The 18,085-nt window shown below is 46.0% G+C and overlaps 2 protein-coding genes across 2 annotated transcripts; one reads left to right on the top strand and one right to left on the bottom strand.

Moving 5' to 3' along the window:
- Window positions 1-837: 837 nt before the first annotated feature.
- On the bottom strand, window positions 838-2,638 carry Lalba (lactalbumin alpha). Its single transcript, XM_041642536.1, has 4 exons — window positions 2,506-2,638; window positions 2,018-2,176; window positions 1,514-1,589; window positions 838-898 (listed from the first exon to the last, which is right to left on the bottom strand). Exons 1-4 carry the CDS (start codon window positions 2,636-2,638, stop codon window positions 838-840), a joined length of 429 nt encoding a protein of 142 aa, XP_041498470.1.
- Window positions 2,639-13,691: 11,053 nt separating this feature from the next.
- On the top strand, window positions 13,692-14,633 carry LOC121441407 (olfactory receptor 11A1-like). The gene has a single exon (XM_041642538.1). The coding sequence runs from the start codon at window positions 13,692-13,694 to the stop codon at window positions 14,631-14,633; it is 942 nt and encodes a 313-aa protein (XP_041498472.1).
- The last annotated feature ends 3,452 nt before the right edge of the window (window positions 14,634-18,085 follow it).

Here is an 18,085-nt window from a genome sequence, read left to right on the forward strand (position 1 = left end):
CCTCTGACAGTTACATCATCACCTGTCATCAGATGCCTTCCACCTTCAGCTGTGCAACCTGGGCAGCCTTTAAAAGTGCCCACCAGAGCCGGGCGGGGTGGCAGCACACACCTTTAATCCCAGCCCTTGGGGTGCAGGGGCAGGCAGATCTCTGTGAGTTTAAGGCCAGTCTGGTCTACAGAGCTAATTTCAGGATAGGCTGCAAAGCTACAGAGAAACCCTGTCTTGGAAAACATAAATAAATAATTAAATACATAAGGTAAAAATAAAATGAATGTGCCCTCCAGACCCAGCTGGCTCTCTTGCCTCGTGCTCCTCTCTTCTGTCTCTTGCTTCTCTTCTGCTTATCTCTTCCCTGTTCTCTGTCTGTCTGTCTGTCTGCCTGTCTCTCTCACATCCCCACTTTGACACGCCCTTTCCCTCTCTCCCTGCCCCCACCAATAGACCTCCTGCACTAACTCTGTTGCATGTGGTATGTTTGTTTAGCGACATACCTTAGCAGGGGCCAAAAAGTACACACTTCGCCTTTCCTTTATTTTGACCGTTATACTGGTGACAGGCACATCAGGCCAGGCCCTTTATTTACAACAGAAGAGGACTCTCTTGCTTTGGTGAAAATGCCATCAAGCTCCTCACCATCACTGAGCAAGGGTCTGCAGTCCATTGCTCCAGTCACACACCCTTTGACAAAAGTCCTTAAGAGTCCAGTGGTGTCACCACAGGGTGCAGGGCTCAGAGACAGGTCATTCTCAGGGTAATAGAAAGAGCCAAACTGAGGCAGCCTTAGGGAAGAGGTGTTCCAGAACACGTGACAGGAGCAGCAAGGACATAAGGAGCTCACAGCTTCTTGCAGCTCCACTGTTCCAGCTTCTCAGAGCACATAGGCTTGTGAGCCAACCTGTTCATGGGAAAACAGACAAAATGGGTTGGATAACTGGAACTTCCTTTTTAACTTTCTATGTCCAATAATGAGTTCCATTATGACATTGATTCCATTATGATATTTTCATACATGTATATCATTGTACTTTGCTCAATTACCAAACACTTGTGCGCACACATGCACACACACACACACTTTCTCCCCTCTTACTGGCAGGGTCTAAGCATAAAGTTAAATTTAGCTTCTTCCTCAGGGTGAGGTGAAAGATGCAGACAAGAAATAGACATTCTGAGATACATGGAAAGGACTTCTAAAAGGAATAGGACTCATTAAAATAATAATAATAATAAAGCCAGGAAAGTGCAGATCCAGAAAAGATGTGTAATGATACCAAGGGCTTGCTTTAAGGCTAAGAACCGGGCAGGGGAAGGGAGACCTGGACATCAGCCTTCCAATAGGGAATTTCAAACCAGGAAACTTGTCACACAGGAATGACACAGAGGAGCATTTCTTTAAAAAAATGGACCCTCGGATGAGCTTTGTTTTGGAGAGTCTACCCAAGATTAAATGGTCAGGGGACACAAGCAGCGGAGAATGCATTGCTCTCAGGAGACAGAAGACATAATTTACCAGTAGTCGATTCCTTTGATGGCCAGAACCTTCTTAGCACACATTTTGTCATCGGTAAGGTCATCATCCAGTAAGTCTAGCAGAGTGCAGGAAGAAACAAGACAGCTAAGAAGCACAGCTCAGAATGGGGAGGAGTTCCTCTATTCCTTGGATTCAGGGGTCCTGTTCTGAGCTGAAGATTTGGCCTAGTGACTTTCAATATGAAAAGGTCAATCTAGGTTTCCTTCCATTCCCTGGGATGCCTCTGAAGTCATCAGCTTCATCAGACCCTGGAAATGCAGACTTCAAGACTCACCAACTGATTACCACTCCCTGAACTTTCTGATGGGGTGGGGGAATTCTGGGCATGTGGAGATCATGACCAGGGACCAGTTTCTTACTAAGCATCATCACTTCAAGTCACACAGTTCTTAGAGCAGTGACTTCTGAGATGTACTGGGTACCAAACAGTAGATGGCCTCTAAGGAAAACAGAAGAGCAGGGTAGGTGAAGGAGGTTACTCACCGTCGCAGGAAATGTCACAGATATTCTCAGACTCGGGGACGTCGCTACTCTTGCACCAATGTTTGTTGCTGATCTGAAAGAGTCCGTACTCTGTGCCGCCCTTGTTGTTGACCTTTGCTTGTGTGTCATAACCGCTGCTGTGAAATATAACGCAGGTCCCTGAGGGAGAGAGAAGAAAGATGGTTCACAAAGATTTGCAGTAACAGCGTAATTGAGAGACTAGATTCCCGGAAGAAAACAAAGGCTTCGCAGTCAATCTCCGAGAGGAGTGAAGTACAAAGCATCTTGATGAAGTGAGAACCATCAGACAAAGGGAGAAAAGAATGACAGGAAAACATCCTGAACAAAAGAGAACCGGAACAGAGGGAGAAGAACAAAAAGACGACAAGGAGATGACTGAGTGAAAGCAGAGGAGATAGGAAGAGGATGGCGCTGAGAAGAGAGAGGCGAGGACCCGGATGAAGCCAAAGGGAGAGTAATGAGCTCACATTCAAGCGCAGAGATGCCTTCATAGCCGTCCATGTCTTCCACAGCCCGGTACACTTCACATTTTGTAAGCTGCGTGGCCTGAATGGCAGGGAACAAGATGCACACTACGAAAAAAGGAACAAAACGCATCATTTTGGTTGCTCCCGGATCCTGAAAGGCAGACGCTACTCAGCTGCACCTGCTTTTATTTATGACGACAACCTCTCGATCCCTGGCACCTGGTATCTAGGAAAATGGTGAAGAGGACGTGCGTATGCCAGAGTGGAAATGCCGAGCCTGCCAGCTTCCTTGCACCGTGTCGCCCTCGCTTTCCTCTCCCTCTTCCTCTGTCTAGTCAATACCGAGCACTGTTCTCTGCCCAAACTGTTCCACACGTGGTTTTGCTTCTCACTCAGCTTTGGAAACCTTTCCTTTCTTCCAGGGTCAGTTCTAGGAAGCAGCATGTCCCTGGCCTACTTAAGAAGAAAGAGGTTTCAGAGACACCACAAGAGAGACAACTGGAAAACAGTCAGGGTTCACAGCCACCTCCATTCTTACCTACACACACAGACTGTGGAAAGGGAGTTATCACATCCTAGGATCAAAGTTGGCATTTTTCTGGCCACCTAGCCATGGAGGAAATCCAGGAAGAACCCTTGACATTGTGGCTCACAGCTGAGGGCCTCAGAAAAAAGGGAGGCAGCATAGCGACAGAAAACATGAAAATCTAATACAACAACTTGGATCCTACGACTTCTTATGGAGGAAGGCAGACAATTCGAAAAATTTGTATGAAATATCTAGCTATCCTATGAGCCATTGCCAAGCTCCCCGACCCTAATCACCTCTCCCATAAGAAACTAGATGCTGCGTTGGCATTAATTAAGACATTGGGTTGATCCAAGTCTAATTTCATAATAACATCGTTCTTGTGAAGTAGCTTATTCATAACCCCAGGGTGGGCCACAGACAGTTAGAAAAGGGTGGTCCAAGTCATGGAGGATATTTTTGAGTCCTCAGTCAGCTATGAAGTCTGCCCTGACACTAGTTCTAAGTGATTCCCGTAACTTGCTGGCATCAAGCACTACACTCATGATATCGGTAATAGTTGACCGACTTCAAGCCTGTGCTAATCCTTAGATTGGAAAAATCTATAAACTTGATTTCTTACATATCCTGAGGTTTCCATCCTAACCACACCACCTAAGACTTAAAAACTGAAAGCCTTCCAACTTGTTATTACCTGTAAGTCTTCAGGTCAATGAAATTCTTGTCAGTTAATCTCATCCCTTCTATTCTGGGTAACCAGTGTATAACACAGCGTAAATGGAGCCAGGCTGTGGTGGCACACACATTTGATCCCAGTACTCGGGAGGCAGAGGCAGGTGGATCTCTGAGTTTGAGGCCAGCCTGTCTGCATAGCAATTTCTGGGAATTTCTGGGCTAGCCAAGGCTATGGAAAAAAAAAACTGTCTGAGAGAGAGAGAGAGATAAGAAAGAAAAAGAAAAAAGCATGACGTGAATGAAACTCATATGGAGGACCTGGGAAAATAAGATGAGCAGAAACTCCTGGATGGAGAGGGGCACATGCTCAGAAACTCAGCACCTGCTGCCAGAAGTACTGGAAGAATAGGTGACAAGGACGAGAATTCCATCCCCCTGAGCAAGTCTCCTGGAGAATGTGAGCAAACGTGGGGGACGACCTTGGACCACACAGGAATAGGACACAGAAGAGTTAGACCTGGTGGCATCTTCCAAATAGTGGTGTCTATATAAAATGTCTCTGGCCCTGGGCTGTGTATTTACAACGGAGTGAAATGGTAGCCCAGAGTCTTAGGGACCACAGGGGCTCTGCACGTTCAGACACTTCCACCTGCCTGTTACACAGTTGCATCTCTACCATTCCTGGCAAGCAATAAAAAGCAATATAAGATCCAGGAATCACAGCTAACTGTGCCCCAGGCAAGAGAAACCATCATTTCCCTAGAAATGTTTGTAAAAGTGGGACAACCTGAGGATAATGGGAACAATTGTAGACATTCAGAGGGAGACATCAGTTCCTGGAGGGGGAACAACAGACAACAATCACAGCCCTGAAAGAGGAAGAAATGGAAAGACGTAAGAATAGCCAGCCAGTAAGGAAGGCTCCTGCCCAAATCTCCTTTCCAAGGGGGGGGATGGGGGAGTTAGTGAGCAACCTTCACACAGAGGCTGTGATCTGAGTCAGAGAGGGAAAAGGTATTTATCACACACTTTCTGGATTTCTTCAAAGATATCCTATAAATGCCTGCTCATTCTATCAGAAAAAGTTAGTGTTTCTAAAACCAGTAGCCACCTTTCGTGGACGTCCGGGAACCAAGTCTAGCTTCTGCTCCATACTTTGCCCTGTGACACAGTGGTTTGAAAGGAAATGGTACCAAGTTGAGAGCTGGGGTTGCCATTTGGAGCAAACACCTGAAAGCCAGGTTTTTGATCCTACTGCACGTACTGGCTTTGTAGGAGCCTAGGCAGTTTGGATGCTCACCTTACTAGACCTGGATGGAGGTGGGTGGTCCTTGGACTTCCCACAGGGCAGGGAACCCTGATTGCTCTTTGGGCTGACAAGGGAGGGGGACTTGATTGGGGGAGGGGGAGGGAATGGGAGGCGGTGGCGGGGAAGAGACAGAAATCTTAAATAAATAAATAAATAAATAAATATTCCCATTCTGTTCCACTTTATTTCATAATTCAGGAAAATTATACTGAAGAGTCCAAGAATAAGTATAGACATGTTCCAGAAATAGGAGCGTAGAAATAAAGAAATATAAAGTTGTAAGCCCAGGAGAATAAGAGCAGGCTGTCAGAGTTTTTCCAGCAGTCTAAGGATTAATTATTAGCAGTAGATTACACCAGGCGGTGGTGACGCACACTTTTAATCCCAGCACTCGGGAGACAGAGGCAGGCAGATCTCTGTGAGTTTGAGACCAGCCTGGTCTACAAGAGCTAGTTCTAGGACAGGCTCCAAAGCTACAGAGAAACCCTATCTCAAAAAAACAAAATAATAATAACAATAAAGTGAATATCAGGCTTCGCATGTATGTCTGCTAGTTGTGGCTATGTAGAAAGCATGCATATGAAATCCTACAAGGAACTCTACATTCAAATAATAGTTTTGACTTACATGTGCTAATGACACATGATTTTTTTTTAATTTGGCACAGATTTTTATTTATTTATTCATTTTTATTAATTCTTCTTCCATATAATACATCCCAACTGCAGTTTTCCTTCCCATCTCCCCTCCCAATTATTCCCCCACACATCCCCTTTCTCCCAGATCCACTCCTTCATTTCCCTTCAGGAAAGAGCAGGTCTCCCAGAATGTCAGCTAAACACAGCATAACAAGATGCAGTAAGACTAGACACACACCCTTATATCAAGGCTAAAAGAGGCAATCCAGTAGGAAAGGGTCCCAAGAGCAGGCAAGAGTCAGAGACATCCCATTCCCACTGTTAAGACTAGTTGAAAGACATTTTTCCCCTGGCTACCTAACTCTCTTCATAAAGGACAATATTATATTTGGGGGCCTCATCCCAGCCCCTGGCACCCATCTTTGGAATGGAGCAGGAAGCTCCATTTCAAGCCCTCTCCCCTGGGAGTTGCCTTGGTCCAGACTCCACCTCCCGGAAAGCCCGCCAAGTGGTGACTTCTCCCCAGGGAGGGTCAGGACCACTCCCACAGGCTACTTAGGCTGCCCCCCAGAGAATGTACATGTGGTCTCTGGGTTTCGAATGGTCTCCCCCTCTCTCCCTTTTCCTCACCATGCTTTCCCAGTGCCATCTGGGAGCGCTGCAGTAAACATGGGCATCTTTTATTCGGTCTAATTTCATCTGATTGGAATCATTTGTGTCAGCGGAGAGGCTCATCCTAAGAAATATTCCCAGCAGATAGGATCATCAATCATTCCACACCAATACTTTATTTTTATTTCATGTCTTCCAACCCTGTTCTGAATCTAGGCAATAGTTCACGTGGCCTTCTGAAAGCACATTTTGTGACCAGAGCAACTTCCAGAGCTTATCAGGAAGTTTACTGCTCACAGTGACATGTTGTGAAGGTGCCAGATTGAGACTGCTGATGACAGAGACCATTGTTCCGTTACAGACACTTTAGACATTCTTCCAGGATAAAATGTTGGCCATCAACCTGCAGAAGACAAGTCAACTTGCAGTCTATGTGATTCTGCTTCTCTGTGTCTGCCCTACAACGCTCTAATCAGGAGGTAGCCAACATCTGAAGAGAGTTTCCATGAACTGACTTTTTCCTGGGCAACCCATCATGGCCTTGGTCGTTTCCTTGGTGTCTTCTATTTCCCTGTCTCTGTTATCTAACAAGGAAACTCATGCCAGAGACATCTGGTTTGGATTCTGGATCCACTGCTTTCTAACTGTGTGATTCTGGACAGTGACTTTGACCCCTTACATGTAGCTTCCTGATATATATATAATATGTCACCTCCTGGGGGTCAGGATTAGACAGTTCTGTAAAGGCCTCTGAGCATCTAGTGCAAAAGAAAGATTCAGCAAAGCATATTTTTAGCACCATTATTTTGCTCTGTTTTTATACTCCCTCTATCCCCTCCTGAGACTTTTTTTTTTCTTTTTTTGGTTTTTTTCGAGACAGGGTTTCTCTGTAGCTTTGGAGCCTGTCCTGGATCTAGCTCTTGTAGACCAGGCTGGCCTCGAACTCACAGAGATCCACCTGCCTCTGCCTCCCAAGTGCTGGGATTAAAGGCTTGCGCCACCACCGCCCGGCTCCTGAGACTTTTATCAATGAGTTGAGAAGAAAGATAGAAGAAGCTGACCAAATGAGGTCAAACCAGACACAATTGGGAAGTCTGCCTCTAAGAGCAAAGAGCTCTCAGAGAAAATTATGGTCCAGTTAATAAAGCATAGATAGGGTAAAGTACTAAATACTTATCCTACTAGATCTTGTGTGGGTTTATGCTCTGTGCCTATAAGCATTTATTGGATTAATTAGTGTTATGATACACGTTTATACAAAAACAATTCAAGGCTTAAAAAACAACATAGAGATCCTTCATTTATTCTTTGAATTCACATATAACATTTCAGAAAATGTACTAAAATTAAAACTTTTAAGCACAAGTTGCCTATTTTTTATCACTATTGCCATAAACTGTAAGCCAATAAACACTAGCATTCCTTCTTCGAGAAAAGACCCTGGCCTGTGTCTCCCTCAGGCTACTCACATAATCCAAGACCCACATCTCTGTATTTTATTCTTAAAGAAAATAGGCTCGTTACTTCCGTCCTTGTCCCCTTTTTCCCATCCAGAGCTCTCTACCCTGCCCTCCTACCAAAATGAGACACTTGTACAAGGCTTCCAGGAAGAAACAACCTAGCTCCTGCTTCAGACCTGCCGGCCCCGCTTCCTCCTGCTACAGACCTGCCGGCCCCTCCTCCTGCTACGGACCTGCTGGCCCCGCTTCCTCCTGCTACACACCTGCCGGCCCCTCCTCCTGATACAGACCTGCCGGCCCCTCCTCCTGCTACACACCTGCCGGCCCCGCCTCCTCCTGCTACACACCTGCCGGCCCCGCCTCCTCCTGCTACAGACCTGCCGGCCCCGCTTCCTCCTGCTACAGACCTGCCGGCCCCTCCTCCTGCTACGGACCTGCCGGCCCCGCTTCCTCCTGCTACACACCTGCCGGCCCCTCCTCCTGATACAGACCTGCCGGCCCCTCCTCCTGCTACACACCTGCCGGCCCCGCCTCCTCCTGCTACACACCTGCCGGCCCCGCCTCCTCCTGCTACACACCTGCCGGCCCCGCCTCCTGCTACACACCTGCCGGCCCCGCCTCCTCCTGCTACACACCTGCCGGCCCCGCCTCCTCCTGCGACACGCCTGCCTGCCCCGCTTCCTGCCGTCATACAGCAGGGACTCGCTCTATAGTTCCCTATTCCTAGCTGTCATTTAGCTATGTGTTATTGATTCTGTGAAGAAGCCTGACTTGGAGTTATGATAATCTATCAAATTAAACAGAACAAGTTATCTTCAGGATTATATAGCCATTTTCACCCACCCTCTTCCTTGATAAAAGACCAAAGCAGGACAAGGTTTCTAACCCACGCCAGACTGTTAACACAGCCCTTCTGGGCACAGTCAGCTGATCCATTCCAGTAGTGCAAGAACAGATCACAACACACGTCACACTTCCTCTTAAGGTTGATTCTGAGAATTGATTTGTCACCAGATAAGTTCATGTTTGCTCTCTGGGGCAAAAAGTATTTGCTAAATGTCTACTTTAATTAAAGCTTTTGAATTCATTTACAGTCTGTGTGTGTGTGTGTGTGTGTCTGTGTGTGTGTGTGTGTGTGTGTGTGTGCCACAGCACTAATATGAAAGTTATAGTCTAGCTTGAGGGAGTCCATTCTCACCTTCTACCGTGTGGACTCTGGGAAATAATTCAGGTTGTCAGGCTTGGAGGCAGGTGTCTTTACCCACTGAGCCATTTTACAGAACTCGCCATCCTATGTTCGCCAGTCTTCCCTGAGCTCAGACACGACTGGTTATTGCGTTCAGGTGAAACCAGCATACAGTCCCTTGAGAGCTAAAGCATCCCCTAGAACCAAAGCACAAAAGCAGCTGCTGCAGCTGGCACCAAGCTCCGCATCTTCTCCACACGGGAGGGATGCCACCCTGCTCTATAAAGGGCAGCGATGCCTGCAGCAGCGCATACAGAACAGAGACCTTGTTGGTCTTCCATGAGCGCTCCAGGGCTGGATGAGAGAGAAGCAGGAAGCCCACAGAGTTGTCCGCTGGCAGAAGAGTTGAGTCCCGGGGTAAAGACAACCAAAAGAGCAGCCATTGGCCTCAGCCTGAAGAACAGGTCAGCCCCCACCTCTGACTATCTACTTCATCTGGGCTAACAATGCTCTCTGCCCACAGAAGCCCAGCTCCCTGGCCCAGCCTAGGCAGATGGACAAGGGAGAATGACATATATTTTCCTACGTGAGTCCAGTGGATACGGCCTCTCTTTGCCAACAAGCTTCTGGAGGCCAGAGATGGAAACTCCGCTCCCTCCACTCTGGTCCTGTGCCCTGCGTGTCACCCTATTTTCATAAGCAGAAGTAATTCTGTAGACAGCAGTGGTCGTTTCCTGGACAGGCAGGTACCACTGTACCCCGGGTCGTGTTATACAGGAGTGTGTGTAGACTTAAATCTATCCCAGTCATCATAGAAGCACCTTGGTCCGCTGAGCGCAGCTTTTATTCTTCCATTAGTTGAATATTTCTACATTCTTCATGGAGTCTTCACAGTCGGCAGCTCTCACGTCCTAAATCATGATAATCGGCAAACAGACCCGAACCACTGTTTGTAATTTTTTTCATTTTTAACTCATGTGTGTGTGTGTGTATATGTGTATGTATGTGTGTGCAAGTGTGTACGTGCATATGTATGTGTATTGTGAGTATGTGTATGTATGTGTGTATGTGTGTAGAGTATGTGTGTGTGCGAGTGTGTATGTGTAAGTATTGTAAGTATGTGTGTGTATGCGAGTATGTGTATGTGTGAGTATGTGTGTATGTGAGTATGTGTATGTGTGTGTATGCGAGTGTGTGTGAGTATGTGTGTATGTGTGATATGTGTGTATGTGTGATATGTGTGTGTAAGCGAGTATGTATATGTGTGCATATGTGTGTATATGTGTGTATGTGTGTATGCGAGTGTGTGTGAGTATGTACAGATGTGTAAAGTATGTGTGTAGAGTATGTATGTGTGTTTATGTGTGAGTATGTGTGTGTATGTGAGTATGTGTATGTGTGTATGTGTGAGTATGTGTGTATGGGAATATGTGTATGTGTGAATATGTGTGTATGCGAGTGAGTATGTGTATATATGTGTGGGTATATGTGTATGTGTGTGCAAGTGTGTATGTGTGTATGTGAGTATATGTATGTATGTGTGTATATATGTGTAGAGTATGTGTGTGTGTGTGTAGAGTGTGTATGTGTGTGTATGTATGTGTGTGTATGCATGCACACCAGAGGTACTGGATCCCTTGGAGCTGGAGTTGCAGCAATTGTAAACCACCCTGACCCTAACTCTGCAAGAGCAGTTACACTCCCAACTGTCGAGCCATCTCTGCAGCCCAAATCCTAGTTACTTTACACCAGTGTTCCCACACCCATTCTTACCTTTCTTATACTTGTTCAAACTCATTGCTAAGGCTTACATGTAGTTTTTAAAATATGCTCCTGTTCATTTTACTCTTTTTCCATGGTTCAAATTGCAAGATTTCTTTGAATTATTATTCTATTGCCTGCAATACTGGTTCTCCCTTTGTTTCATATTATCTGAACATTTATAAATCATGCATATTTAAAAGCCTCCTGAAGTCATTGATAAAATATGGGAAGGTTATAAGGTCTAGAACACCTTCTCCATTTTACATGAAGCTTTACGGAAATTAATATGTCCCTTTCTACAGCTTTCTCCTGATCTACTTCCTCACTAATAGTCTCGGTAAAGGACATCATGTAAGGTTCCTACGGTCAGCATCACAAACCTCTTAGTGATTCTTTGTGAGACAACTATGCTACAAAATATATATTTAAGAACTTCACCAGGAGATCTGGGTATAGTAACACACGCCTTCAATCCCAGCACTCAGGAGGCAGGAGCAGGTGGATCTCTGTGAGTTCGAGACCACTCTGGTTTACAAAGCAAATTCCAGGACAGCCAGAGCTGTTACACAGAGAAACACTATCTTGAAAACATCCTTAACCTCAATCCCAGGGAGTTCCTTGCCCTCCTCTGTGCACTAGACATGCAAGGGCACACACACATACACACTGTCAAAATAATCAGGTACATAAAATAAGTATAAATATTTTTAAAACAGCAATATTAAAAATATAACAATCTCACCAAGGCCCAACATCAAATTTACCAAAAGGCATTAGTAACTTTTTTATTTAAGCATCAGTCCGGGGTATAGACCTGAGAAGTTTGGGATCAGTTGTCCAGTTGGTCAGTTTTACTAGTTCCAACTCGCTGGCAAATCAAGTGTCCTGTGTCGGTCTCAATTCAATTCCCTGCCTGGGTCCTTTAGAAGCCACTACTACATAGAAGGTAAATGTGTTCAGATACATTGGAAAGTGCTCAGCATGCTCTGTCTCTTTACCACTATGTGACTGGACCTGTGTCTGCATGATGTAAGCCAACAGCGCAAAACAAAGGACCAAGGCAGGTGCACAAAAGCCATGTGCGCTTGCTGCCCCTCTGCAGATACAGAATGTCCTGTTTTTATCTTCAAAACTGTTGCCTCTGTATCAGGTTGAGTTTTCTAGTTCCTCTCTCTCTCTCTCTCTCTCTCTCTCTCTCTCTCTCTCTCTCTCTCTGTGTGTGTGTGTGTGTGTGTGTGTGTGTGTAGTGAGATTCCTTCTGTCTTTAGACTCCCACTTAAATGCCTTTTTCTACCCAGCAAGGAGGCTTATGCATGTAACCCCAGCATTGAGAAGCTAAAACAAGAGAACCACCAGAAACCCAATGCCTGCCTGAACCACAGAGTCAGTTCCGGGCCAGACTGGGCTACAATGTGATACTTTGTCTCAAATTTTCTCCCACTAAAGTGGTAATTGTCACAGATTAGGATTTTCCCTGCAGTTTACCAGAATCTTACTTGACCATTTGTTCATTTACTTCTTCCTTCCACGGGTGCTTATCAGACAGCCTCCTTGTATTTGGTGCTAGAGAGTTCTGCAATGAGAGAATCAGCCTACTAGAGTAGAGTAGCCTAGAGGGTAGAAATTTCTAAAGAACTCATAGTTAGATGAGATAAATGTGGCATTTGGACAGCACGTGGAAGAGAAAGGAGAGGAGTCAAGAACAGTAAAGACTCCAGATTTTCACATCTGACTAGAGCCTGAACACAGTTTGTCAACAGACATTTCCAGAATTACCAAACCACTTGTCCAGGAAAACAAATAACTTCCCAGGGGAGGAGGTTCTAGACTAACTCAGACCTACACGGAATCTCACAGAGTAAATGATACAGTGGCTTGTCTGGTTTCCCAAGTCTTGTGTGTGTGTGTGTGTGTGTGTGTGTGTTTGCACACATGTGCAGGTGTGTGTGTGTTCACACGTGTGCAGGTGTGTGTGTGCAGGCATGCAGGTGCAGGTGTGTGCGTGTGCAGGTTTTCATGTGCAGGTGTGTGTGGTTGTGTGTGCGTGTGTGTGTGCAGGCATGCAGGTGCAGGTGTGTGTGTGCAAGTTTTTATGTGCAGGTGTGTGTGTGTGCAGGCATGCAGGTGTGTGCGTGTGCAGGTTTTCATGTGCAGGTGTGTGTGTGCGTGTGTGTGCAGGCATGCAGGTGCAGGTGTGTGCGTGTGCAGGTTTTCATGTGCAGGTGTGTATAGTTGTGTGTGCATGTGTGTGCAGGCATGCATTGCACATGTATGTGGAAGTTGGAAACACATGTTGAGGATCTTTCTAGATCGCTTTCATCTTTTGGGGGGCAGGGTCTCTCCCAGATCCTAGAGAGCTTTAATTTGGCTAGCATTGCTGACCAAAAAATCCCAAGGGTCCTCTTATCTCCCCCTCCCTGCACCCGCACACAGGATTACAGGTGTGCAACAATGCATGTCTTTCACGTGGCTGCTGGGAATCAAACTCAGAACAGCAAGCTGACTAAGCTGCCTCCCCATTCCACCAATCTGACCTTCTTAGAAAGAGAGAGTTTGGAATGTGTTGCTGCCCTGGAAATATGCATGACTTCAGAATAAGGCCACCTCTGCCACGGCAGCATTCCTATCCTTGCAGAAAAAGTCCACCTGGTGTGCCCCTCCTATTGGTACTCAGCCAGGATCACCAGGTACACAGTTCACTGCTATAATGCTCTCTCATGTCTATGTATCCAGCCCCCAAGAAAAAGTCTGCGGGAAAGCACTATAGAACAGTATGTTATGCAGGAGATTTGGAGCCAAGTAAATGGGCTCAAACAGTAAACCCGTCCTAGCGGTCTTGAGTAACTGGTATAAACTCATTGGGCATTGATTTCTCTTTAATTAACAGGAGACAATAAAGCCTTCTCCAACACTTGCTGTAAGCAGTAAGCCGAGCAGAGATGTGGCCCTAACAAAGCATTGCTTACCACTGGAAGTCTTCTTCCCTTCTGAGGTCTCTCTTCCTCGGATCTCCATGAGGAAGTCATATGGTGACAATGAGAACCAGACCACCTGGCTGATCCTGGTGGGCTTTGGCAAGCTGCAACACCTGGGCTTCCTCCCTTTCACTCTCTTTCTAGCCATCTATGTGGTGACAGTTGGTGGCAATCTCCTCATCTTGCTTGCTGTGGCCTCCACGAGGACCCTCCACACACCCATGTACCTCTTCCTCTGCCACTTTTCCCTACTGGAGATCGGCTATACATCCGACATCATGCCTCAGCTGTTACAGAGCTTCCTGGAAGGAGGGGACACCATCTCATTGGCCAGCTGTCTTGTCCAGTTCTACGTGTTTGCCTCACTGGCTGCAGCTGAGTGTCTCATGCTCTCTGCCATGTCCTACGACCGCTACTTGGCCATCTGCCATCCCCTTCATTACCCCGCTCTCATGAGCACCTGGTCCTGCAGCTGCCTGGCCACAGGTGCTTGGCTCAGTGGCTTCTTCTTCTCTGCCTTCACTCTGGCCTTGGCAGCCCCTCTGTCCCTCTGCCCAGGCAACAGGGTGATTGACCACTACTTCTGTGACTTCGCCCCAGTTGTCGGGCTGTTCTGTGGGGAGGTATGGATCATGTGGGGAGCTGGAGTCGGCATCTCAGGCTGCCTTACGCTCACCCCCTTCGTGTTGATTGTCACATCCTACATCTTCATCCTGAGGACTGTGCTGAGGATACCTTCAGGCCATGGGCGACAGAAAGCCTTCTCCACCTGCTCCTCCCACCTCAGTGTGGTTGGAGTGTTCTACAGCACTCTCGTTGTGGTCTATGTGGCCCCAACAGACCACATGCCTCCCCTGCTCCGGAAGGCCTTCTCTGTGCTCTACACGGTGCTCACTCCCATGGTCAACCCCATCATCTACAGTCTGAAGAATCAAGAAGTAAAGCGGGCTCTGCAGCGGCTCTGGAGACAGCTCATCTAAGGACTCGCCCCCACTGAGGTGTACAGGACGGCTATTGACTTCTTCCTCTGTTTCAGCTTCGCCTATTCCTCGGAGTCAGATGGAGAAAGCTGTTGTGTTGAAAAGAGGAGACAATGGGATTGAAAACAAATACCTAACAAAATGAGGTAACCCCAATTTTCCATTGTGACTGTATAGAGATCAAAATCGCACATCCCAAATAGGGTCTATGCAATACAGACATTTCATAAACACTCATTTTGAGTGGATTAACACTGAAAAGAATACAAGAAGGAACTGAGCAGTAATGCCAGATGGAGAATACTGACAGATTCTTTTGTTTTATTATTTGGTTTCATGCGTTGGTGTTTTGGCTGCATGTGTGTCTGTGCACCGTGTGCATGCCTCTTGCCTGGCACCAGGGAGCACAGAAGAGGATGTCGAATTCCTCGGAACTAGATTTATGCACAGTGTGGGCTGCCATTGTGAGACCAAAACAGGAACAAGAACAACATACCTTGCAAGTTAGTGAGAGACCAAAACAGGAAAAATAGACCTTGCAGGTTAAGGGTTCTGGCTGCAGTTAAGACAGTTAAGAACAGCTTTCTGTTTGTTCTGTCTTTGTTTGACCTATCTGCAGCATACATGCTTCATCATATGTGGGCAGGAGGTACACTGGCAAGTTATACTTCATGATGTCTGCTTGTCCCTGATTAGACGTAGGGGGGAGGTACACAGGCAGGAAGTACGTCAGGATATGCTTGCCCATGACTGGACATTGTAGATGGAAGTATCTGTCCCACCTGGTCCTACAGCCATTCAACCCCAAATAAACACACAGAGGCCTATATTAATTATAAACTGTTTTGCCTATTGCCTAGAGCTTATTACAAACTAGCTCTTAAAACTTAAAATTAACCCATAATTCTTATGTTTATCCACTTGACTTGGTACCTTTTCTCAGTAAGGCATTCTCATCTTGCTTCCCCTGAATCTGGCTGGTGACTGTGTATCTGCCTTTCCTCTTCCCAGAATTCTCCTAGTCTGGTTGTCCCGCCTATGATTCCTACCTGGCTACTGGCCACAGCAGAACATGATGGGAAATATGTTGGACTTCTGGTTTTTAATACACCTCAGTAAAATATGACTCATCACTGTTTCCTGGGAACCATGAACTGGTCCCGGCTAGGGCCCATTGTCTGGGCCAGAATTTAATTAAAACTTGCTTCAAATTTGACTCGGAAAAAAATGTGGGACTGGTCTTTCAAGAGCCCCATATGGGCACTGGGAATTGAACTCAGATCTTCTGGAAGAGCAGCCAGTGTTCTTAACCAGTGAGCCATCTCTCCAGTCTCTACTTATGGATTCTTAATCCAAGGCTGCCAGGTCTAAAGTTGGAAAGAGAGGAAAGAGGGGTCAGAGAGATAGTTGAAACCAGAATTAAGAGTTAGCTTCCTGACATGCTTCATATGTTATCTCAGAAATGAAGAAATAAAACTCTTAGCCTTAAGGTCCATAGGGTGCTAGCAGGAGGGGTTGCATACAGAGTTTGTCTTGGAAAACAAAGGTCAGTTAGGGGAGAGTCCAAAGCTCAAACTACTCAGGCCTGGAGCCCAGGAGACCAATTAGGCCACTGCTCTATGAGTTCCAATTAGTCTCTGTCATTGGTATTGAAACAATAAATAGTAACAGAAGGGAAGGAGGCAATTAAATGAGAAAGGAAGCAGAAATTAAATCCAAAGAACTAAGTCTTTCTGCCTTTATCAGAGATTCTTTGAAGACTTTAAAAATGGCAAAAAGCCAAGAGTCCTTAGCCCCAGGAGCTCAGGACAAATGGACAAAAAAAAGTAAAACTCTATCTCTTTAAAAAAAAAAGAAAGAAAGAAAAGAGAAAGAAAGAAAGAGAAAAAGAAAAAGAAAAATCTGCCAGGCAGTGGTAGTACATACTCTTAATCTTAAGATTAAGTACATACTCTTGCACTTAAGAGGCAAAAACAGGTGGATCTCTGAGTTCGAGGCTAGCCTGGTCTACAAAGTGAGTTCCAGGACAGCCAGGGATACACAGAGAAACCCTGTCTCAAAGGAAACCCATTCTGAGGTGTGTCTCAAGGATAGAGCAGGTACAGGGCCTATGTGAACCCCTCGGCTAAACCTCCAACACAGAAAACAAATTTCTAAATTTTACTTGAACTGTATCAACGTGTTTTTCAAAGTGTGGTTTGTGATCCACCAATATTGGAATGGTCTGAAGACATGGCTGTATCCTTGGGTGGAGAGATAGCTTGATAACTGTGCTTAGCAATCTCATGCAAGGCCCTGGCTTCAAGCCCAAGTCCTGAAAAAGTCGCTATTTCCAAATAAAGACTTCTGAGAAAGCAGACCTACAGCATCTGGCTGGCTAGAAAGGAGGCCAGGCCCAGAAGACCGTCCTTAATAAATCCAACTGACTCTCACTGTAGGAAGAGAGCATTGTGTCCAATGGGGGCAGTGTTCAGCAGCAAAGTCAACAAGGAAAGGGGGGACTACAGATGCTCACAGATGTAGACCTATAGAAAGGAAGTAGGAGGAAGCAGAGAGCCGAGGAAATGTATGTGAAAAGGCAAGTAAGGGAAACTGAGGGCATAGAGAACCTAGGATAGCCAACTTCCCTTCCAAGATAGAACAGAGAAAAAAATGGGAATTCCTCCATCTAGAATATTGCTTGGGAGTGGGTCAGATCTGAGCTGTATAGAATATTTAGAAACATCTGTTAAGACTGAAAATGCCCTTCGATGGCACAATCGTTGCTTAGCATGCACAATCCTTAGCATAAAACAAAGTTCTCTGTGGTGTTTATTCTTTGCATTAAAACCTAAAGGAAAATCCAGTTGGATGTGGTGGCACACACCTTTAATCCCATCCCTTAGCAGGCAGAGGAAAGCTGATCTCTATGAGTTCTAGGCCAGCCTGAGTGAATTCAAGGATAGCTTGTTACCTTAGTGAGACTCTGTCTCAAAAAAAGGTAAAAATCCTGTGTTGCATGTGAGTGTCCTAGAGAGAGGAGGACTAGGACAGTGAACAAGGAGCAGAGCGAGTTCATGGGACAAAGGGCACAGCGTCCTCCTCAGGGTGATCCCTCACACTGTGCTGAAGACTCGGCTTCTAACCCCTGTCAATGCCATTGAGAGTCCAGGCGGCTCAAAAGGCATAGACGCCAGCAGCCCCAGAAGGCTGGATCCCAGGATCTGAACAAAGCGGATGGCTGCCTTCCACCACATAAATTTAGAAACATATCATTTAAAAGATTGTCATGGGCTGGAGAGATGGCTCAGTGGTTAAGAGTATTGCCTGCTCTTCCAAAGGTCCTGATTTCAATTCCCAGCAACCACATGGTGGCTCACAACCATCTGTAATGAGGTCTGGTGCCCTCTTCTGGCGTTCAGGCATACACACAGAAAGAATATTGTATAATAAATAAATAAATAAATAAATAT

This window comes from Microtus oregoni, unplaced genomic scaffold, assembly GCF_018167655.1.
Source record: "Microtus oregoni isolate MIOR12 unplaced genomic scaffold, Mior012 000077F_ref0000221, whole genome shotgun sequence".
Taxonomy (NCBI): domain Eukaryota; kingdom Metazoa; phylum Chordata; class Mammalia; order Rodentia; family Cricetidae; genus Microtus; species Microtus oregoni.